Below are 24,293 nucleotides of genomic sequence, written 5' to 3' on the forward strand. Positions count from 1 at the left end.
TGACGAGCGGCCGGAGCGAGGGGCGCCCGCCCGCCCGCCTGCCGGTGCCCATGGCCGGCGAGAGGACGAGGCGCTTCACGCGGAGCCTGCTGCGGCCGGGGCAGGCGGCGGAGCTGCGGCACAGCGCGGCCACCGCCGCCAGCGGCCGCCTCCAGCAGCGGGTGAGCGGCGAGAGGGGTCGGGGAGGGGGTCCCGGGCGGCTGCCGTGCCCCCAGCAGGGAGCCTGGCACCGGCGGTGCGGGGCTGGGCTGGGCGCACGGGGAGCGCCGTCTGCCTCTCCGCTCGCTCGGGCGGCGGTCTGATAACGCGCTCCCTCCGGGCTTGGAAAGCTGCGGGCTGGGGGAGCCGAGGGGCTCCTTCCCCGGCGAGGAAGCGAGGGGTTTGTTCCCCGCATGGGGCCGCATCGCCCCGCGCTTCGTGCTGTCCCAGCGCCGAGTCGCGCTCTGTGCCTCGCCGGATTTGCAGCCAGCCCTGGAGGTCTCCGTGAAGCGTTCCCGAGCTCCCGACCCGTGGCAGCTCGGTAGAGGCTTCCTGGTCTCTAAAGGCTCTGTGGAAATGCTCCCCAAACCATCGCGGCTGGTTTGGGCGCTGCCCAGGCTCTGTGCTGGGTCGTGGTCCCCTACGGGCGTGTGTTAAAGTCCGTACAGCAGCTGAGCGACCGCACTGTCTAATGGCAACTTAAAGCCCTAGAGATGAAGTTCTGTTAGAAGAACTTCTTGCTCTGCTCTCTCTCTGCTGCAAGAATACGAGAAAAACTGAGAAGGAGATTGATGGAGCACATCTGAATTTGATGGTCTGGATCCCTTGAGGAGGGAACTGGGGTTTTGTTTAATTGTTTTCCAGTTGTTGCTAACAGATCTTAAGCTGATAACTGAAGAACATAGCATTTAATTACTGCTCGTGCGCTTGAGTTGTATTTTGTTCCACCTCTCTGTAAAACATCCAGCCTTCAGTTGCAGGGCAGCGAGCAGAATCTGTCACTTCTGCGCGTCTGACTTCCTGCCCCGTGACGAAACATGTTGCTGCAGGATTTCATCAGGGCTTTGGGTTTGGTTTCGAAGGCAAACGCAGGCAGGTCTGCAGAGATGGTCCTTTATAGATACCGAGGTTCAGATTGGAAGACGCCAGGCCAGACTCTGGTTTCAGTTATGCTGCTCAGCGGGGGCACCGAGGGGCTTCCAGATGTTACGTTTTATCCCCCAGCAGGCACAACGGTTCTGAAGCCTTGGTTGCTTGCTGTGTTGACTACGTATGTCTCTGAGAAACTTAATGAAGTTACCATCTTTCTACTGTACTTCTTGGGATTGCCAGTAGTGTTGCTCGTGAAAGCCAAATTTCCGTATAGTTCCTCATGCTGAGGACTCCTGCTGGGGTACAATGCTCCAATCCTCCAGATGAAGTCTCCTCTAGCTACACGAAGGCAGAACAAGATGAATTAGCCGTCATGCCTTAGCCAGCGGGCAGAAGGCCCCTTGCTGCTGTGCCAGCCCTGCAGAGCTACGAGGCTCAGAGCTGGGCGGTGCTGTCATCCCCACGGGTCTCTCCAGTCATCACCTGTGGGGACGACCCTGTCCTGGTGCCCTGCCGGTGCTGCAGGCATAAGGATGCCACATTGCTCTTGTAGAAAAGCGCCACAGGACCTCAGTGCTCTGGCTGGACTGGCACTGGTGGTTTTTTGTTGGTTGTGGTGTGGTTGTTTTTTTTTTTGTTCATTTGTTTGTTTTTGTTTTTTTTTGTACCAGAAGCAAATATTCCTGTAGAAGAGAAAAACCTGCTGTGTTCCATGGGGCGTGCTGGCACCCCTTGCATCTTGTTCTGTGTGTTTCAGCACCTCATGATCCAGTTGTGCCAAACCTGGCATTGTAAATCTTGTGTTGGAGCATCCTGCAGGTCGCTGCTGCAGCAGTCAAGGGCCTGTAAATAACTGGCTGCTACAAAGGAGGGAAAGTGGAAAGGTGGATGAACTGAGCTTTCTGGTACTGCTTTTGTGTCTGTCCTGTACGAAGTTCCAGCTGGGCCTCTGTCAGCCCAATTTGTAACAGCCCCTGCAGCAGGGATCCCTCATGTCTTAGCAATTTGGTGGGAGCCCAGGGAGCAAATGCCTGTTGGTGTTAACTCCCAGGGAACAGTGGAATAGCGAGTTTTGTCTGTCAGTTCCTTGCTGCCCTCAAATACATCACTTCTTCTGCTGTGTGCTTTCCCTTCATTTTGTTCATATTTATTTGCTTAACATAGAAAAAATGTTGCAAGATGTTGCAAGTATTCAGCTCAAAATTCTGTTTGTAAATACAAAAAAAAAAGCGACAGAGTAATCAAGGGGATGGGGTAAGTAACTTTTTAACGCTATGAAAGATATAAAGTGGAAACAGAGGTTGAGTGGGAAATACATATATTTTTATACTTTATGTATATTATAAGTATATAGTTATATATCTTATTGGCAGTGCAGTAGCTGCAGCATTTCAACACAGGTAAGACATCCTACGTTAATTACGGAGTCTTCAGCAAATGCAAGGGGGTGCTACTGTCAGGTGTTAATGGTGTGTGGTAGCACTTCAGGTGGCTTCAATAATTGCCCAGTTATTTCCTGTTAACTAATTTGTTCTTTTGGAGAGGGCAATTTACAAAAACTAGTCAGTGAAATTGATCAGCACCATCTAAAAGAAGGTAAATAATTTAGTGTGTTTTGAAGCTTTGTCACAAAATTCTGTCTATGTCCTAACAGAAAAGCTTTGTTAGAAATCTGCAGTGTGAACGCTCAGTTCCTAGGAAGCTGACTAGCTGTGCGCAAGAAAGGGAAACTAGTGTCTGTTGTTTCGTTTGCCTGCAACTGCAGCGAGGTTTCTCTGCAAGTTTTCAGAATAGGGGTGGGCCACTCTGCTTCTTGAAATCCCATTGCTAGCCACTTAGTTATTATGAAAATTTGCACTATATCGATATTTCCAGGTCACAATTAATTTGGCTAAGTACTGCTGGCTGCAGCGCTCATCCTTTACATAAAGTATTGTGACACTGCTTTCATAAAAGGCCTGTGGGGGGTCTTGCTCCTTGTCTCTCTTCTGCAGTTTACCAAGTTAATAGCAGGCTGGAATTGGGCTGCTGCTCCATGTGTCTTTTTTTTGGCAGAGGTTTCTTTCCGTCATGCTGCAGCCAAGTGGAGAAAGTTGTGGTGTCCAGTGACCCTACACTGGCTGTCTTTCTTGACTGGAATCTGGATTACACAGACTTCCCTTTTTATTTATTTATTATTATTTTTTTTAAGGGGGGAAGGGTCTTTATCTTACCTGAGGGCGGTGCAATTCCTTCTTGAAAGAGCAGGTTCCAATTATTTCCAATGTGTGTTTTATGTTGTGTGTTCTTCACAAGTAATAAAGGCTCCCTTTGCATTGTAGCTCTGTATTTTTAGTTTTAGAGATGATTTTTAATTCTGAAGGTAGGTAACGAAGTGTTTGTGACTTTATCTGTTTTGTTTTATGGTGATTTTAGCAGCATGGCAGTCTCCAAGGAAGAGTAATCTGCATTGCTTGCAGGCTCACAGAGAACACCCATTGCTTTGGTACCCAGGGTGACAACAACAACAGAGCTTTGACCATCCTTACCCCCGCTGGGCCCGGCTGCGTGGCCTTTTCTCATCACGCAGCCGCGCTCGGGTTAGACTTCCACGTTCAAAATCAGGCCAATGAATGAAATTGCCTCCCCAGTGAAAACTTCGTTTGTTTAGAAGGTACAGTGTTAGCTGAGCTATTCCAAGGACAGAAGTACTTTGAAAACTGGGCTGTGAAAGGCTCCTTTCTTCTGAGGATATTCTGATGTCTACTGTTTGTCCAGTGTGAACTGAAGTAAGGCATTTATACAGACAGTGAACGTACCATGCTGTTACAGATAAATAGGCTGTATGCGTTTATACATACGTGTCCATGCCTGGGCTTCACACGCCATCTACTAGATGGTTGTCTATCCCTCTGTAGGCTTCTTAATGTATTAGCTTGTTCTTTTTTTCCTTTTTCTCTTTGGTTAAAGCTGAGGTGACAGCCTGGTGAAATAATCCTAAAAACATGCACAGAGTGAAAGCCTCATCCCCATTTTTGTGGTTGAGGAAAGAGCTTATTCATTGCACAGGCAGAAGGGAATGTTATCTGCAGTCTAGGCCTGGGAAGATTATGCTGTTGAAGTCTCTGTGTTTGAGTTGTCATCGTCTCTTCAGGACAGACAACTTTTCAGGTATGTTTAGGATGTTAGCAACTATAATGAAGTTTTAAAAAACTTTTTTTATATTTGTATTTTACCTGTGAAACTTGCTCATGAGTATGCATTCCAAAACTTATCTTTAATATCCCCTACATCTTCAAAGACAAAACCCAACATTATAAGTAATTTCCTTAATCAGCATTTTTTTTTTTTTTTTTTTTTAAGTCTTTGTGTCTGATGAGTGATTTCAAATGATATCATAGCTGTTCTTCAGCTGGGGTATCCCAAGGACACCTGCAGTGGTGTGGACCTGACGAGGATCTGATCATTTTCAGCTGGCTGCTGGAGCCCAGATGTAAGAGCAAAGCAAGCAAAGGGCACAGACAAGAATGTACTGTTTGCACATTCTCCAGCTGCTAGGCTCCCTCCTCTGCAGGCAGACAAAGGGGCCAATTTCTTCTCCTGAGTAATTCTAGGAACTTCATTTGAGGCTTGTACTGGGGATCAAACTGACGCACAGATGAAGAAAGAGAGATAAGGGAAGAAAGCCACAGAGAGGGTGGAGGAGAAAAAGGAAGAAAATGGTCTAGAAAGAGTTCACAAGCACTGGAGAAAATGGGGGAAAAGAGGAAAGACTTTGTGGGGAAAGAGAGGCTGAAGAAGACAATGAAACGGAGGAAAGAAATGAAGAGATCTGCAAGAAAGATTCGTCAGGTTGGTGAATAACTCGTGCAAATGAACCCTTAATATGAAATACACAGGGAGTGTATTTAAACGCTTTGGTTTAAATGTAGTCTTTGCTGTTGTCTTGAATCTGTCACTTGAATAATGCTTTGTTTTGAATTGATGGGAAGTGAGTCAGCTTGAGTAACTCAACATGATCTCAGTTTATAGAAGCCGCATTAACTTTTTCCCCCTGCTTACAAGGTTAAATAAGGGGTCTGGAGAAGGGAAGAGGAACGGCAGTTTCCAGAGAGGGAGAATCTGGAAAACTGAGCCTTGTATTGGGTTTGGAGAATGGCTGGGCAGAGAAGAGGTTTAGTGTTGTGGCTTTTAGCAGGCAGTTCTGTGGTGCATATGTCACTTCCAGAAGTCAAAACATGTTTGTAACTTTGCTAGCACAAGGTCAAAAGGCTGTGCAGCAGTGACATGGGTGTGATTATTACACAAATAACAAAGTCTTACAACAGTATGCACTTGCCAGTTCAGGATTGCCTACGTTTTGCAAAAATCAACAGTATTTCTCTGAAGCTGGATGATATATTTTTTTTTTTGTCTGCTTTATACTGCCTGCATTTTCTTACGTTATGCTGACTTTATTCTGGTTTTGCTGATAAGAAGAAGAAAACAAAAAGATAACTGCCCAAGATCTCACAGTGAGCATACAGTGAGCCTCAGAACAACGGTCTCCAAGTTCATTGCTGCCATGGGCTGCCCTGCCACGCTCAGCCAAATCGCTTGCCTGACTTACAGCTGCTCTGCAGTCTGCCCCCTGCTCTCATTGCTGACCCAGGCAATTTTCCCCTCTCCTCTAAAATGTAAGAGAACCAAGAGCTGCTCGCTCTCTATGTGCTTCTCGTCGGTTTGTCCCTTTCAGAGCAGAACACCACCAGGCTCTGAGCTGCACTGTAACAAGGGCAGCAAGCTGTGCTAGTGCGAACTGCTCAGGTGTGTCAGTGAAGCCTCAGAGAGCCTTTCTCTTACAGGAGAAACTCAGGAGGCTTGTTTGTTTTTACCTTTCTCCACTTCCTTGTTTTTTAGATTGGTCTCACAGTACAGTAGTCTTATTTTGTTCCCCCTCTGTCATTGGTATGTAATTAAAACCTAAACACATAGGTTACATAGATTTTTAGTAGGCTCCTTCTTATCTCTGGTACCATTTTTTTTTCTGATGATACATACACGCTGGCTCTTTGTTTTCATGTCTTGCAAGGTGCCTTACAAACACAGGAGGGAGTTCCCACAGAGAGCTGGGGATGGGGCTGCCCAGCCTCACCTCCCCAGCTTGCTCTCAGGGGTTAGTATCCACAAAAAGCCCCCTGGCTTGGGTACTGTAAGGTTGCTAGCAGCTGGAACCCGAACGCTGGGTGGTTTGGAATGTCAGGTGGCAGAATGTAGATGGCCTTTGGGCTTGTAGAAAAACACGACACATGAGGAAACCTGGAGATGTTTCTGGGATGTGGGGGTTTGTCCTGTGTGGCCAGCTCAGCAGTGGGGACTGTAGCTACCACCATCAGGATCTCAGGTAATTACAGGGAAATGGGCCTGGATGCCTCAGCACAACAGGGGTCTGCGCTGCCTCTGTGGAACCATGTCTTATCCCTGCAGCCTCGAATCAAAATTCCCAAAGAATTGAAGAAAACATTACACCCTATTACATTTTGAGTTACCAATTGATTCAATTTTAATTAGCACTTAGCTTTTTACAAGATTTCCTTCACACTCTGGCTGTTGTGTGGTTGGTATTGTGTTTATTTAGCAAGCTGTCAGCTTCGTAGTGATTGTCTTAATGCTGAGCGTGGTTCTCCACGTCTGGATTCATGTTGTGTGGGGGAAGTACAAGGCAATTGTGTTGTTGAGTCTGAAATTGGCTTGTTTGCTTTTCATCTTTGAGAGTAACTTCAGCTGACTTGAGGCAAACATGATTCTAGGTTACTTTGACATGTTGACCTAAATTAAATGATGTAGATATAATGTAATGTAATGAATGCACCCGAGCTGGATACAATAAAGGGGAAAAAAATACTTTCTTTGAGTGTCATTATTTATGAACGAGAGTAGTATAGAAACATCTCTCTGAAACTGCAATGGCTAAGCATGGTTAGCATAGAAAAAAAGTAAACTTCATCTGTGGTTTCTGTTAATATAATTTGATTATTATTTTCTTTTAAGCTGACATTTAAATACATTTTTTATCCATGTATGTTTTCTGCTAGCTTTTGCTTCTTTGAGTAAGCTGATGTATGTCAGCTGCTTTTAATGAGTTCTTCTTATTTACCGGCAAGAATGAAGTTCTGGCTGCTCAGGTGTTTCATAAAGCCTGTGCCTGCGCCTCTCCTCATGCTGAGCTAGAGGCTCGCCATGTGGTGAGCGCAATGGCTCTGCACAGACAATGCCATTTACTTTTTTAAAGTGTCTGTGTCTCAATGCAAGTTCCTCAGTGGTCTTTATTCTAGGTCTTCTGTGTGTTTGTTTTTTTTTGGGGGGAGAGCTTGGCACAGGTTGAAGAAAACAGACTTCTCAAGTGTGAGACCCTTCTTCGATCTGAGGTTTGGCCAGGCTCTGGGAGAGTCTGAGGAGGTCTGCAACCCTTGTAGGATTTCAGCTCCTACCAATGCCCCAGGGATTCCTCTGACTTCCAAAGAACATTTCACCTGGAGTTCAACCCAGGCCTTTGTCTTTTATGGGAGTTAGAGAGGAATCCTTTACAGCTGCAGGTGTTTGCCACAAGTCTTCCTGTAACACCTCTACCACTGTCTTTGCATTTCTTCTCAACATTAGGATTAATTGCTCTTACTTTCCTCTCCCCTGCTCTGTTTCCTACACTCGCTCTGTGCCGAGGGTTACCGCAGGGCAGGCATCAGGGTTGGTGTCGCCAAGCCCTGCAGCACAGCGCAACCTTCCTGGGGCTGCTGTCCCAGCCATGCTGGGTACCAACCCGCTGCCCCTGCACCTCTCCATTTCTTGCAATCCCCTGCTCCTGCCTGTCAGCCATTATCTCTGCCTACAGCCTGCCCCAGGTCCTCTCCCTTCTCGTTGTCTCAAGTTTATGTTGGATTTTTCAGCAGATTGTCTCCGCTGTGGGGAAGAGAAGTGGCACAAAGGTGGGGGAGAACCACCGGGGTATCTCCTGACCCCAGTGGCTTCTAACCCTGAAACAATTTCTTCCATCCCCTTCTGCTGTGAGATTCTTGTTGTGCTGCCTCCTCTTCCTCTCCCCAGCCCCTGCCTTCCTGCCCTCTTGGCCCTCTGGTGGCCCCAGGGGAGAGGCCAAGCCCAAAAGGCAGCAGAACAAGGAAAGGAAAGGCTGCTTGTGCCTGAGACTGCATGCGGTGGAGGTGCAGACTGGGGAAGGGGAGGAGGACAGGTCTCCAAAGCTCCCTTCTCTGCCCTTTGGAAGCAAACACAGCACTCCTTCCCAGAATGTGAGCAGGACAGGAGAAAGTATTTGGAGCATGTTGAGTCTTTTAGAGTGAAAGCATTGGGCTGAAATCAGTCCGGGGGTTGTTGGTTGGACCATGTTGATTTAAATAACGTCATCTCTGGAGGCTGTCCCGTGAAGGAGCTCTTCACATTGCTGTGCAAGTACCAAGGCACGTGCTGGGCTTGATGCCTGTTGTTAGGAATGCCTCCATTGCATTTGGCAGGACATGTATTAACGTGAGGTGTTTGTAGCAATATCAGTCTCTTCTGAAGATAGAAATGTGCAGACTTTCTCCTGGCCTTCTTAAAAAATATATATTTTTTTCTTTCTACCAAAGAAATTGGTGAACGTGTTACAGGAATACTGCTGGCAAACACCTGCAGCTCTTCTCTTAGAACAGCCTCAGAGTGGTCTCAAGTCTCCAAAGCAGTTCAGGGGCCAGAGGAGCTGGTTCATGCCTTCAGACTTCAACTGGGCTGAGAGAAACAGGGAAGAGCATGGTACAGAGCAACGGCACATGGACAGACAGAGTCCTTGGGCAAGCAAGTCCTGGGCCCCACCTCTGGCTTGGTGATTCCCCCTGCAGGGAGAAAGGGAGTGATGAGTAAGTGTTAAAAGCAGTGTTGAGCAGACTTTGGTATTTATTCCAGAATACCATGTGGTCCGTGTCTTTTGTGTTCACACACTTGCAGTGCATAATAAAACGTGCTGAGCTATCGTGTCCCCATTGCCACTGTATAGGAACACTTTTTTTCCTTCCATTCGTGTGTAGCAGGTGGATTTCTACCAAACAAGCAAACAAACAAACAAGCAAACAAAGAGCAGTTGCAGTAACAAAACAGAAGTGAAGTGTCGTATGTAGCTCTTGTTTGAAAATTAGTTACTAAAATGCATCTGCCTGTTTCAGAGCTCACACCTCCCTTTTACATGGTCACCTTTTACATCAGTAACAGCTGTTTGTCTCATTAAGCTGTGTCACTGTGTGGTGCTTCTGTTCTGCTGACACCATTTCATTAGCTGGCTGCACGGCTAGCACAGGTTGAAATTAAGTCATAGGATGTTATGTAGAATTGCTGCATGAATTTATCCTCGTAGCCCCACCAGAATTAACAAGAGCTGTTTCTGAGGCTGGTTAGGGGAACTTATCAAACTGAGATGAAGGAAATACATGAGCAGAAATTTAGCTTACCCTCTTTCCTAGTTGAATAATAGCTTGTGGTACAGCAGCAGCATTAGAAGTCTGTAATTTATACTAAAAAAGAAGTTTCAATCTAGGTAGATTTACCTCTTCCATGGGTGCATATCTCAGAAGCTTCCTGATACTTATTTACTTCAACCATGTAGCCAAGGTGGTACAAAAATCCTTTTTGGCTTCTTTGTATCCTTCCACCAGCAGGGGTAACTGTTTGCAGGGCAGTTTGGGGTGGAAGTTACTTGTAACTTATGTGGCAGGGAGCACTGTGAGTGGCAGGACAGGAGGACACCAATTGCCATGCATTGGCATGAAATTTATCTGCCTTTTTCTTCACGTTCCTGCAGTGCGAACCCTACAAGCTTACTCGACACGGCCTTTATGCCGCACTTAATCATTGTCTTGCCCTCAATTCTTTATTCTTGTATCTTCCTACTCCCTGCTTTGCTGCCCTTGCTCCTTCCAGTCCTCAGTCCTTGTTGCTGTGTCTCTCCCACTCATCTCCAAGCCCCCACTAATGCCTCCCTGTGTGCAGGGAACAGTATGTCGGTTGTGTGTTGGGCACCCTATTGCCATCCATGCCATCTTAAAACCCACTTCTTCCAGGAACTCTGTGTCCCTGTTCCTCAAACCAATAATCTCTCTTCTTCTCTTCACTGAGCGGCTCTCCAGTGCTATGCTGCTGTAGCCGTGCCTCTCTCACCCCCATATGGTCCACATGAAGCCTTTGGGTTCTGTAGCAAGTCTCCCTCTTAGCTTTTGTATAAAATTTTACATCACACAAATGGGTTTATAGACATGATTGCTATTGGAACAACTGTTTGCTAGATAAAAGATCATTTAAATAAAAGGTAGTGACTCCTCTTTCAAAGAAGAATCTGTCAGATGTCTGTTCCCTTAAAGCATTTCTGTACCAGTGGATCCCCGTTCAGTGCTTACGCAGTATTTACAGATGATTGTGTATACGGTGAAATGTCTAAATGCATCTGTATCAAGTCTATTTTAAAAATATTTAAACCAATTAAGCAAATAGGTGGCTGCCAGGGCTACCATCTGTTTCCTTGGAGTAATGTGGCATGCACAGGTTTAGGGGGGTGGAGGGGATTCCCCAAAGTCCCTGATGGCACAGCCACCGCAGAGGAGCACGCAGTGACACTCAGCCCCTCTTGAATCAATCTGGTGTGGTTTGCATCACTTCTGATGAGCATCACCTGTGCAGAGGGGAAGGCAGGCATGCACTGGGGCTGGGAGGGAGAGAAGGGTCATTTCCAACAAAAAGCACTAACTTTGGGCTTGCCGTTTTGCTCTGGTAAAACAGCTGTGGTTGCACAAAAGCCTGTGTATCAACTGGCTGCTGACAGTTAAAATGATGAGACCTTTAAAAAAACAAGAAGTCCTTGTATATGTGGTTATTAATAGATCAAACTACGAGAATTACAGGAATTAAAACTAAAGAAGTTAAAAGAAATCCAGATCTTCCCCCTCACGTGTTTCCTCCCCCATGCACCCTCTTTTTTTTTCTTTCTTTTTCTTTTCCCCACTTCCCTTCCTTTTATTTGCTTGGAGGCTTAAAACAGTGAAGCTAGAGGCATTTTCATATAATGCTGCTGAACGTAGGTAGATGATACTAACTGGGAATATTTACGGATGAGAAGATCATTGTTTTTTCTTCACCTTTTAGTTGTGGCTATTGAGGGTGAGTCCTCTGCTCACCAGTATCCAGAGCTGCCTGGGCATCTGAGTGTTTGCCTGTGATTCTTTGCTGCCCTTTGGAGGGGGTGAGGGTATATTTGGTATGTTTTGGAGTGTGTGCCACTTCCTAAAAGAAGAAAATAACCAAAGAATTGTCACCAAACATTTTTTTTCAATAATGGGCTTTGTGGGGAACCACACTGAGATTGGTGCCTATACTACTGAAAGCCTAACACGTTGTCATACCGTTCTCCTCTCGTTCTTGTTTATGAAGACGTTTTCTGTTCTTGAAGAAAACTACACGGAAGCAATAGGCAGCTTACTGTTTCATTTAATTAACTGCAGCTAGAATTTATAGGGCACAAATAAGGTGGCAAAATGGTGATGGGCAGGTTCTTTTTGTCTGTGTCAGAGCTCCAGGTTGTTTTTCCCTGTAGCCAATATGCCAAACAAGTCCTGCTGTCATTTACTAACCAAGAATTTTTTTGAAATATTTTCAGTCTTGAGGGTGCAAAAATAACAAAGTGAACTGTGACTGGAGAGGAATAATACTTTCTAGTTGGTACTATCACGGGCTCAGCTTAGCAGACTTTTTTTGTCTGTAAGATAACAGAAATGAAAACTAGTGAAGTGTAAGTGCTGACAGTATGACTGTTTTTAGACAGCTTGGCAGGAAACACTCACTATTTCCTCTTCTGTTTGATGTTCTGTTACTTTCTCATAAATACTAACCCTGCTGGGGCATCGGTGTTTGCTGCTACAGTGGTATGGCTATAACAATGAAAAGAATAAAAGACAATGCCAAAAACAGCCAGATTTAAATATCTTCTGTTGTTTTAAATAGATTGTGTGGACTTTTTTTTTTTTTTTTTTTTGTTTTGTTTTTAATACAGAATTTTCCATTAGTTTTTTGGTCCCACTGGAGCATCTTTCCAATGCAAATACATAGACTTCTATCTGCATAGTTGAGCTGGGAAGTGGGGATCAGTTTACCTGTGAAGTATGGGCTCAGATTGGTGCTCTTCTGGATCAGGATAGAGCTTGTTTCAGCACTTGTTTCTCATAGGTAGATGCTGGGTTTCTCTAGCTGTAGTGTGCCTGGAGGACGTGCGTCCCACAGAAGAGATACATACATCTATCTACATGTGGAATAAGGTGACAGGCCCCCCTTCTCCATCACTTTCATAAGGTGATTGGTACTTTGGTCTCTTGAAATGCCAAGCAAGCGCTATCCCCAACCCAGGGGTAGCAGAAGAAACAAGACAGAGGCGAATCTCTTTATCGTAAGCCTTATCCTCTCACCATGCCTGATTCTTGTGTCTCATAGGCAGGATGCCTTCAGTTGATTAGGGCACTGCCTTTCCTCAGGGCCTAGCAGTCCTTCATGGATGGTATTTGAACTTCTGTGTTGTTTTTCCCTCAGATCAGGGGCTGATCTGTGAGCTTTGAAAGCCAGGAGGTGCTGCCTTGGAGGGTGAGATCTGCCGATACGCCCGTGCAGATGCTGTGCCCCAGCACATCGCTCCATGTGCTGCGTTTTCCAACTCCACCCAGCGCCTGCCCTCAGTCAGCTGCCAGCTGATCTTTGTGAAGAGTAATCTGGTTGAATTCAGTGTCACTACGTCAAGAGAAGGACTGAGTGGTTGTAGCCAGGCCTGACCTTATGCTTGGCAGAGTGTGTTTAGCTGCGTGTACATCCCCTTGTTTAGATGTAACTGTTCCCACCTTAGTGAACTGCTTGATGAAAGCATGAATGACAGCAAGGTGAGAGCTGTTGTGTTGGCTGCAAGTCTGTTACCACAAAATCATTGTCATGTTACATATAAAGCGATAAATGATCATTAATGTCTGACTGGAATCCAATTGGAGCACTAATTATATGTCAGAGTAAATTTTGGCAGAAATGAACGCTGAATGCTATCTCTGCATCTTAATTTCTGCCGCAGTTTTAAGAGGAAGTGGGGTCTGAAATTTTCAGAGTCTAAAAAAAAGATGCTTGAAGGAAATCTGGTATTTTCATTTCTTCACTTGGATGTCAGAGGTTCTAGTGAAAGCTTTGGCAGCATAGCCAACAAGAGCGCTTTACTTCCTTAAAAAAGAACGAGAGAGAAAAAAAAAATAGGGTTAAAGTTCCAGCACGTAGCCTGTAACATTTAAATTATTTACTTATGCAGTTGTGCTTTCTCAACCGGAGGCCCTTAAGAATGCCCAGCTGCCAGCAGAATGAGAGGGTGGTCCAGGAAGCTGGTCATCTATTTTAAAATGTAATTGCATGTTCAGCGCAATTAGAGAACTGATTGCTTCCCTAAAATAAATTAATGCATTTGCAAGCATAAATAATTAAGACATCTTGAAAAGCACTGTCTGTCTGTTTTGTTCTTTATTTTCTACTTGGGTGAAGAGGGCCTGGAAGACTAAATAGAGAAGAGGTCAACATTTGGGCACTACCTAAAATTATTAGGATGCCTTGGAAGTTCTTTCGAGATGTGTCAAAACAAAATACAGAGTGACATCACTCCTGTTACATGCTAAATCTTTTTTCTTTCTTTAGTAATGCTCTGAAATGTTTCTACAAGAAGAGGAATTTTTGTGAATATCAGTTAATAAAAAGTACTAATGGCAGGTACGATGAATAATAAAAACAAATGGCTTGCAAACAGACATTTCATTCAGTGAGAATGAAAGCTCTTTGCACATATGTGTATTTAGCTTGTAGTTTCTGCTCATATTTTAATCTCCTTTGGAGTTCAGTATTAATCTTTCAAAACACACATGTTACTAATCAAAATATTATTCTTCTAAAGACTTTTTTTTTCCCCTGAAATACCAACCAGAAGACATATGTTTGTAGAGACTGTGTTACAGCTTAACAAATATAGACCAAACAACTTACAGTTGGGTTGGTTTTGCTAATTTTGTGTTTAGTTGAATAAAGAGCCTTGTGGATGTGAATGTTAATTGGTACCAGCAACACAGGTTCATTAGTTTTTGTTTTTCTATGATTTTATTCTCTTCTGGAGTTCAAGTAAAAGGGAGTGAAAGCCTGACAGGAGATGTGAAATGAAAAACACATGTTGCACAGAAAAGCTGTCCAGGGTACAGAACACCACAACGTAGCTCATTAGATGCTAAAATAGCTGTTGTCAGTTTGATATTGTGAGCGCATTCTTGTGTCATGAAAAAGTAAAGCAAGAGTCCTCACCATGAAAGTGGTGAGGCCCTGGCCCAGGCTGCCCAGAGCAGCTGTGGATGCCCCATCCCTGGAGCAAGATTCCCAAGACCAGGCTGGATGGGATTTGGGCAGCTTGGGATGAGGGCAGGTGCCCCTGCCCAACAGCAGGGAGGCTGCAGCTCGGTGGCCTTTTATGTCCCTTCACACCCAAACCGTTCCAGGATTCTGTAAAATCACTTGGAAACGTGCAGGGTGCATTTTTTTTTTGTTTGTTTACAAACATACAGGCAGCCCCCACTTCTGTAAAATGATTAGTCTAGTGGAGGCCGATGTTTTATGCCAAGAGGAACCTATGTACATGTTTTTCTGTGTAGAAACTCATGATTTTTCCCATGCGCGTTACTCCTGCAAGTGGCAGGGCTGGAACATGCATGGCATAAAGAAAAGGGGGCAGGCCGCTTGGATTGCTCTGCCTGGACCCATCAAGTTTGTGGCTTTTTGAGCAGCATTTAAAAAAAAAAAAAAAAAAAAAAAAAAAAGACCTTAATGTTTACGTTCTGTAAAAATTCCAGATTCCTGATTCTCAATTTCTTCCTTTTGGAAAAAACTGCCATTGGATTTTTGGCACTGATAAGGGGAAAAAAAGATCCAAAGCCACATTATTATGGAAATAATATGTATTCTTCCTGTGGGATCTTTCTTATCAGATAAAAGGATACATCTGCAGCCACTCCATTGGGGTGAGTGGGGTGATGAGACATCAGCACCTGAGACAATGCAGGTTTTGCTAGCCCCTGTATGTACAAATTTTGCTTTGCATTTCCTACATCCATATTTTGTGCCTCATTTTCCAGCTGTGGAAGCTTATGTTTGAAAATTGAATGAGATTATCCATTTTGTTTCCTTGCTCCTGGCTGAACTCTTTGCATATGGGAGACTGTCTCAAAGTGAAATTGTCTTGAAATAATAAGCAAGGACTTTGAGTTGAAAGAAGCCTGATTGGAAGCCTCTTCTGCTCCTTCCTACATTAGTTGGAAACAGAGCCTTCTGCAAAGTGAAATTGTATGGCCTAAATGGTCAGTTTATAGTCACTTGTTCCTGCCTTTGTGTTTAGGCTTTGGCTTGAGCAGCTCTTCCGCTTTGGTTGTGTTCAGTGCTTGCCCTCACAGGGCACAAATCTGGGCTCTGTTTTGCTGGGCTGAATAAGCCATGCTCTGACACAGTCACGGAATAATGTAGCTTGGAAGGAGCTTCTGGAGGTTGTCCAGGGCAGCTCTGCACTCACAGCAAGTCCAACTAAACCAGGTTGCTGAGGCCCTTGGCAAGTCAAATGTTGAGACTGCAAGGATGGAGAGCTCACAGGCACTGCAGTGCCCTGTTCCAGTGCTTGACCGCCCTCATGGGGAAGTGACTTTATTGTATTTAACTGCAATTTCCCTCGTCACAACTTCTGTCCGGTGCATCTCCTCCTGACTGTTTTTCTGCTATGGCTTATTTGTACAATATTTGCTTCCTAAAGCATTAGCCCAGCCTTAGTTGTTACTTCTGGTGAAAATTCTTTCCAGAGTTTCTCTTAATATATGTTGTTTGGTTTTTTTTTAGTGCTGCATCAGACAACGGATGAATGTTGGTAGCTCCAAATAATAGTCTACCCATTTTATGGGTTAATAAAATTTATTATAAAGCAAATGCTTTAAAAAAAAAAAAAAAAAAAAAAAGGCATTTTTATTTCCTGGTGCATATTTAAGGAAACCACAATAATGTTCTTTGCCAGTCTATAAAATATGTAGTGTTAGATCCAAAAGCCACTGAAGTGCATTGAAATAGAGATTTCAATCGCTGCCTGTGGATTACAGTTCTCCCATTTTACTTAATCTAGGAAAAGTACCTGAGAGTAATCCCATCACGGAGGCTACGATAGTAATAAGGTACCCACCAAAGTGAGAAATGACTTGTGAATCATCAGGAGGCTTCACTTGGGTTGGAAATAGGAACGTGGCAATTATTTGCATGCAAGTTACGTGTGTGTCACGTTCTGTGCTGGGTTCCAGCCCAGTTTCTGTCACCAGCCTGTTGGAAATCCTTACTTCAGTCTTTTTTGTCACTTTGTCTGCTTCCTTATCTGTTAAATGGCTGCAGTACATTTACGTTATTGCGAACCTTGTTGAGGGATCTGTCAGGTGAAAAGCTCTGTATTTTGGCCACGTGTGGTGTGGTAGTAACTCAGAGTATTCCACGCAACTTCGGTGCAGCTCTTTCCACCAGGCATAATGTGAAAGATGAAAGGAAAGCACTGTTGAGGAGAGGAGGGCGGCATTAGCTCAAGCGTCATGGGCAGTCTCTTCCTGTGGTTACCAGATTTTTTTTTTCCCATGCCCGCATGTGATGGCTTCTGTTTTTAGCAAGTAGAGTCAGAAAACAAGCGAGTTGTAGTCGCAGGGTTAGTGGCTCGATCGGGCTGCCCGGCCCAGGCCCGGCGCTGTGACGGGTTCCTCGCGGCCTGGCTGTGCTATGTCCAGCACCACGCTGCACAGACAGCCTGCAGGCAGCCAGCTCTCTGTGCTTAAGGGCCTGGTTATCAATCAACGTGAGCCATGTGTTTGGAAGGGTTACATACAGCCAACCTCATCCTGCTGCCCTTCTTCTGGGCCGCATCCTACTTGTGGTGAAGCACGCCCGACTCCATTAAACGGCTTGGGTAGTGCAGTCACGTTTTTCTTCGTGTAAAGTCGAGGTTTTATAAATAGTCATTTAACAAACGTGCTGTTTGTGTCATTCTGCCAGCAGAGCTGTGCCTGTCGGTGCGTTTGTCTTTCATGTACTACTCCCTAGAGGGTGCCATACACCCGCTTTCTGCAGCCCTGCTCGCTCTGGAGCGGGTGGCGGCAGCTTTGTGGCAGTGCCAGGAGTGTCCCTGAATGTCCTGCAGTGCTGTGGGGCGAGAGCCTGAGAAATGAGGTGGCTGGATGAGTTCAGCCTCTCGTGTAGTCACAACCACATACTGCCAAGTGGGGAGGTTGTGCTGACTGTACTTGGTGCTGTTAATTGAGAATTGCGTGCCTCAGTCAAGGATACCTCCAGAAGGAAATACGTGCTGAAGTCTCCTGTCATTCAGAAACTGTTCTGAGCACTCAGTGAAGTAAATGCTTCTTTCCCAGTTCACTGAGGAGTAGCTGGTGGAAAATAAAGAAATGTAAAAGCCTCTCGTGTCCTGCTGATTCTGAGTCACCTTTGGCAAGACCCTTGGGCCTGTTCTGCCATGCACGAGACCTCGTTGTTTCTGGTGTTTAACTGTTTTGACTGTTTTGAAGCAACATCTTGAAATACAGTGCATGAGTGTTTTTAAATTACTGTAAGACCACAGCTGGAAGGTGTATTAGAAGGCTCTGAGGCTACTCATAGCTTTTAGCAACCGTGAGTGCATACGCTTTTTTTTTTTTTTTTTTTTTTTTTTTTTTTTTTTGTGGTAGCAGTAGTTCAGCCTCACACTGCACTGCCTCTCTGCTCAAATGTGAAAGGTTTGGGACGTAACTGTGCTGGAGGAGAGGGTAGGTCAGCTCTTGAGGAAGGATCCACACAGTCCCCCATCTTCCACATGCAACCTGGCAGGGAACAGGGACAAAGGCGTTGGCAACACTGCTGTATCCACCATGTCCTGCTGCTTGCTTTAGGGAGTTAGATGAAGCTCACTGAAAGGCTTCAGTTCCTATCATTCCTCAGGCATGAAGCATGAAAAAAGAGGAGATGCGTTCATGACTAGTTTATTTCATCAAGCAGACTGCTGTAAAGACAGCCTCTTGGAGTATTTCATATTTCTGACCCAAGTCCTGATGCTGGTTAGGATTCCACTGCTTGTTCTGAAGTATCCAAGCATGAAAAGGGACTTTCAAACTTGCGTGCATATTTTTGCTGTTTTCCTTGCAATGCCTTTAAGAAAACAAATTCTGGAGACATGGACTTTTGATGTGTCTGAGGAAAATTCCCTTTGCTAGAAAGATAATGTCTGCCAGTTCCTTTTGTTTTGGAAGGGTGATGGGAGTGATAAATTATATCATGCTGAGAGATGACAGTAGCTCACCAAAACTTCGTTGGTCTTTGTATGCATCTGTAGTGGGTTTACGTGGCAAGGTTTTGGTAGCAGGGAGCCATAGGGGTGGTTTCTGTGAGAAAGATCTAGAAGCTGCCCCATGTTTGGGAAGGGCCCCATTGTTTTCCAGATCCGAGCCAATAAGCGATGTTGTTTTTCGCCTCTGTGAGAGCATATTTAAGACAGGGAAAAAACGCTGCGCCACACAGCAGCCGGGAGAGTGAGAGGAGCGAGGAACAGCCTTGCGCCAAGGTCAGTGTAGAAGGAGGGGGAGAGGTGCTCCAGGCGCCGGAGCAGAAGTCCCCTGCGGCCTGTGGTGAGGACCATGGTGAAGCAGGATGTCCCCCTGCAGCCCATGGAGTACCACGGTGGAGCAGGGTTCCACGCTGCAGCCCGTGGAGGAGACCACGGTGGAGCAGGTGGCCCTGCACCGATGGAGGCTGCCGCCTGTGGAAGACCCCTGCCGGAGCAGATTCTGGGCCGGACCTGTAGCCCGTGGAGAGGAGCCCACGCAGGAGCAGGTGATCTGGCAGGAGCTGCTGCCCGTAGGGGAGCCAGGTTGGAGCAGTTTTCTCCTGAGGGATGGACCCCGTGGTACGGACCCATATCTGGAGCAGTTCTGGAAGAGCTGCTGCCTGTGGGAAGCCCACGCCGGATCAGTTCATCAAGGACTGCATCCCGTGGGTGGGACCCCACAGCACAGGGGACGAGAGTGACCGAGAAGGAGCGGCAGAGAAGAAGTGCTGTAGACTGACCATAACCCCCATTCCCCGTTCCCCTGCGCCGCTCGGGGGGAGGAGGTGGAAGAGGGTGGATGGGGGGAAGGTGCTTTTGTTTTTTTTTTTCCTTTGTTTCCTCACTTCTCTCGCTTGTTAGTTGTAGGCAATAAATTTTACTATCTCCTTATGCCGAGTCTGTTTTGCCCGTTACAATAATTATTGCGTGATTTTCTCGTCCTTATCTCAATCCTTGAGCCCTTTTCACATATTTTCTCCCCATTCCTCTTTGAGGAGGGGGAGTGAGAGAGCGGCTGTGGTGGAGCTCGGCTGCCCACTCGAGCGGAACCACGACAGCATCAAGATAGAGAATGTAACTTTGCTGTTGTAACTTGCTTGAAATGTTTGCCGGCTACTTGTACAAGCTGGACCTTTCCAGCAGTTCTGCTCTAACTGTGGGTCCCTGCATGGAGCTGTGACAGCTGTCAGCACATTGCCGGTGTGTTGTTGGGAGCCATTTGCTGTCTGTACCAGGAGGTGGTAGATGGAATAGTAACTCACATAAGATAGACTTGGAAAAAACTAAAGACTTCTTCCCAGGAGAATAATTCATGCTTTAAAATGGCCTTAAATTTGTTGACATGGTCCAAGTACACAAAGAGGAAGAATAATGAAATAAAGAAGGCTTGTGGGAAGGAAACAAACTTTTAAAATGATGTGCTAAAGGGTTATGAAAGAGGAGTGCATGAAACTATTTGGTAGTATCTTTAGAAAATGTTGCAGTCTGTGGAAAGAAAAGTGCAGCAATATTTTCAGAAGAGACTTAAGCCAGTGCTTGGAAGACAAGGGGTTTACACTTCACTGCAGACCTCCTGCCAGAGTCAGTTCACCTCTTTGGCCCTTGGCTGCCTGTTTGTAGAGCTGGCATCTCTTTCATGTGGAAGCTGAGCCATGATGGACAGCTACTAGCTCAAGAATCCAGATGCCCTTGACCTCTGCTTTATTACCACAGCCTTTATAAGCCATGGCAAGCGTGACCCACTTCTGCTGTTGCACGGCTTTGCTGCCGCACAGACCCAGCCCTTGGAGCTGCCAAGGACTGGGTCACTGAAATCATCTGGTTTAAAATAACTCTCTTGCCTCTCCGTGTTTCAGTTATTTCTTTTTTAAATCGGGATTCCTCTAATGGTCTGCCTCCCAGCCTGTTCTGTAAACTGTCATGCTGGTGTTACACGGCTACTTGAGCACAGCTGAAATGACTGGTGGTGAAGAAAGGAGTGCGAATGGCAGCGGGTGGATTTGAATGGGGATATTCCTGAGCCCAGCCTCCTTGCCAAAGTCTTCAAAATGGGGAATTAAGGCCCTGCTTGCACAAAGGAGGATTTTGCTTCCCGAAGGGTTTCAGTGAATTTGGCTTCTGGATTAAAGTCCTAATTAACACAAAACAGTGCTTAATGTTTCACTGTAAGAGTAACTAATGCTGTTAATAGTTGGTGCATAAGCATAATGTATGCTGCTGAGCATACACTCACATTTACAAAAACAAAATTTGTGTGTGTTGAATGGGATGTCCAGGCATTTTTATTGGGCTGGGAAATTTCCTTTTTTCCTTCCCATGCTTTGTGAGATTTCCTTAAAACAGAAATGTTTGGGTTTTAGGTTCTTTGTTTCTTCACAGATTGGTGTGATTTTTTTTTTGATTGTTTTTTTTTGTTTGTTTGTTTTTGTTTTTTTTTTTTTACTTACCTCCCTGTGTGCATTAGCTAAGTTTTTGCAGTTCTTGAATTTTGCTTATGGCCTGAACGTACAGTTTTAGCTGCTTTTGGCTTCTGTAGTTTACTTCACTTTGGATTAAGTCTTGTTTTTCTTTGGTAGGAGATGCCATGCCAGAATTATGTCATTCCTACTTGTATCTAATAATATCTTAATCCCCAAATAATTGTAATGAAGTCACTCGGACCACTGGCAGGGAACAGTTTGATCCAAAGACCACTGAAATGAATGAGATTCTTCACTGGGAGCAAAGCAAAGCTTTGGGTCGAGCCCTAGGATGCTATTCCATGTGTGTGTGCACATGTGTGTGTGTGTGAGTGTTGGAAACCAAAATTCATAAAAATCCCTGCCAGCTGAACCCTGGAGAGCAGAAGATGTCGTGCAGGCACACACAGGATGTGCTAGCAGCCCCAAGGTAGCAGAACAGTTGCCATAACAGCCAGCAACAGACATTATGCAGGATGTCACCCAAGCCCATGTTGATGTTGCTGGAATTAGAGTAGGGATTCAGCTCTGCCAAGTGCATCTTCTGTGTGGCCAAGGTATCAGCCTCATTTCTGGAGCAGGCAGGGGACTGAGGGAAACATAAACAACAGCAGCAGCAGGCAGAATTGCAGATTCGGTGCAGAAATCACACAGTTGTGCCACTGTGCTCTTGTAATCACATTAGAAAAGTCCAAGTAATAAGCGTGGTACACGGCCTCCTCTGTAGGGCGGGCACACGCAGCCTTTCAGCACGTGGAGTCGGAGCCGTGCGGGTGGCCGAGCCGGTAGGTGCGTTGGCAGAGCCGCGTGTGGGGTTGGGCTGTGCCCGCTGCTGCTCCTTGCCCTTTCTGGATGCACTCAAAGCAAGCTGGGCAAGAAATAGCAGCAATGGGCTCACTGCTTTTAAAGGACGTATTTAGTTTTCCTGGCGAATGCTTTAATTAAAATTGTGTCCTTTGCCAGAGTGCTAAGCAATTAAACTCTAATCAAAGCCAGAAGAAAACATTTCCATGGAATGCTTTCAGTGCAGTTCCTGCCTGAGGTTGTGAGGAGGAGTGTTATTTACAGAGATTACATTAACTTGCATTATAAGGTTGCAAGGAAATTGATGACAAAGCTCTCGTGGCTTTCGTTAGGAATCAAAGCCTTCTGATGAAAGGTAAATATGTTTTTGGATGCACATATAATAAAGTTATACATATTAGCTTAAAAGCAGCTTCTCTGGAACCATATTGGAAATTTAGTCTTCCCAATGTGTAGGAGAAACCCATTTTCTGTATATATTTTTAGTGTTCACTTCCTCTCGAGTGCTCTTACCTTACGCTATGCACCATTAGCCCACGCTGGGTTTCCAGGTCAGCTGTGTGATTTCCGAGCACCTCTGAGTGCTGCTTGCGTGGCTTGTCCGGCAGGAGCCAGGGCGGCTTCTTGTTCCCACTGCCAGCCTGCAGCTGCCTGCATCCCGATGGGTAAAAGACTAAACTGCATTCCCCTTACCCTTCTTGGCAAGTCCCCAGTGTCTCTTTCAGTGTGAGACCCCGTTAGCAGAGACCCCTCTCAAACAAGACTCCTATGTAGACATAAAAATGCCTTACTCTGCAGAACAAATGCATGTGTGGGAACACACAACAACTGCGCTATTGAGAGGCATTTCAGAACTGAACACTGCTGGTTCTCATAGAGCCACGGCTATTTTAACATGAGCTGGATGAAGCAGTCCAGATTTTTTTTTCCACTAGCTACATTTAAAACTCAAATTAGCTTGCTGTGCTTCAGAAAATCGCAAGAAGCAAAAAGATTACAGCCCAAATCCCTCAGTAAGCTCTAACATTTTTTAGCATCAAAACACCCCTAAGCGAAGTATTTTAAAAACAGCAATGCTGCTAATGAGAGCTAATAACTTTCCAGATGTTTGCTATTATTTTGCTGCACATGACTTTTTTTAAAAGGTATGTGAACTGATCCTGCCAGTTGTTGATGGCTGTGTGTGTAAGGAGCAGCTGGTGTGCTTGGACTCGGCACTTTCATACTTCCAGTTCCATGAAACTGGAATCAGAGGAGGAGGCTTATCGTACAAGAGAGGGAGCACATTTTCTCGTGTGAATTCAGAAGCAGAAGGAGAGGGGGAGAGAGAGCAAAGGATCGTAATGCTGCATGTGCTTCAGTTTCAGTGGATCAAATCTTTCCTCTATCTGCATCCAAGCTATTCGGTTGTGATCAGATGATCAGAGCTCAAGGAAGCGATTGGAGAGTGAGCTGGCTGCAGCTGCACTGTAGGCTGTTTTCAGGGACAAGGAGCCACTGTTTTTCAAACATAGCATAAACATAGAAGTTATTTTGTAGGCTTCAGGATGCAGATATGGGTTGTGCTGCCAGCATTGTTCTGCTTCAAGCCTTTCGTTCTGTGGTACAGAGGAACTGTCCACATATTTGTAGACGACGGCGACGAGAGGAGTTGTCACATGAAATCCTGCCGCTGGATAGCGACGATGAAATGAGCAGACCCAGGACTCTCATCATAATGGTACGGTATACTTTAATCAGCAGAGTTGTCAGAATTATTATTACAGATGCTGTGCCATTTATTTTCTTTGACTATGTAATCGGAGGGAGAGAGCGTTTGACAGGCTATTTGCTACTATAGATTATTCTCCTGGTAGATTTGCTGTCTCTGTTCACAAACACGGCTGAAATGTTACTTTAATCTCTCACTAAAGCTGCGAGCTACTCAGAGGCTCAAGTAACTGTTCTGTTTGTTTAATTTACTGATGGGTTTTGTTACTATCTGTGAGACGAGCAGCTTTGGAGCCTGTAGTGCAGTCGTGTTTTACTTCAGACTTGGAATTCCAAACAGCAGACAGCTTACAAAATGTTTACCAAGTCTGTTCATCATAAAAACAAAAACAAACCTGAAAGATAGACAAAACCCCTTTCCTTTCACCCAGGATGCAGCTGGAATATATATCGAGTTGTTTGCAGATCAGCTCCCATATGTCTTTGCTGCAAACTGTTTGCAGCAGCAAGATGTTTGCAGCTCGCCACTTCCCGGCTTAGTGAGTTTCTTCAGTTCTGTAACAGAGGGGGGCTCGAAAGACACTGTCTCTGGGAGTCATTTTCTCTCTGAATTAAAACTGGTTTGTTTTTATTTTGTGCTTGGAATAAAATAAGCAGTATAGCTTTATGAGGGATAATGACAAGGTTGTTTTCATTACAAGTCACTGCTTCAGCATGGAGAATGTGCTGACCACCTAGGTATTGCTCTTCCTTGCTGATCCACGCAGAATGAACTTTACCATCTTGAAGCAGCCCAGGTCTGAGATGGCAGCGATTTAGTACTGTGTGGC

General features: G+C 45.3%; 1 protein-coding gene across 1 annotated transcript in view; it reads left to right on the plus strand.

Annotated features, from left to right (window-relative positions):
- Positions 1-46: 46 nt before the first annotated feature.
- DOCK10 (dedicator of cytokinesis 10) overlaps positions 47-24,293 on the plus strand; it is a gene marked incomplete at its 5' end in the record, with an annotated part of 150,264 nt that continues 126,017 nt past the window's right edge. The window contains one exon of the mRNA XM_084291885.1: positions 47-161. Within this exon, the coding sequence (XP_084148011.1) occupies positions 51-161 (111 nt within the window). The remainder of the gene's footprint in view (positions 162-24,293) is intronic.

The sequence above is a fragment of the Netta rufina genome (assembly GCF_964035555.1).
Source record: "Netta rufina genome assembly, chromosome: 9".
Taxonomy (NCBI): Eukaryota; Metazoa; Chordata; class Aves; order Anseriformes; family Anatidae; genus Netta; species Netta rufina.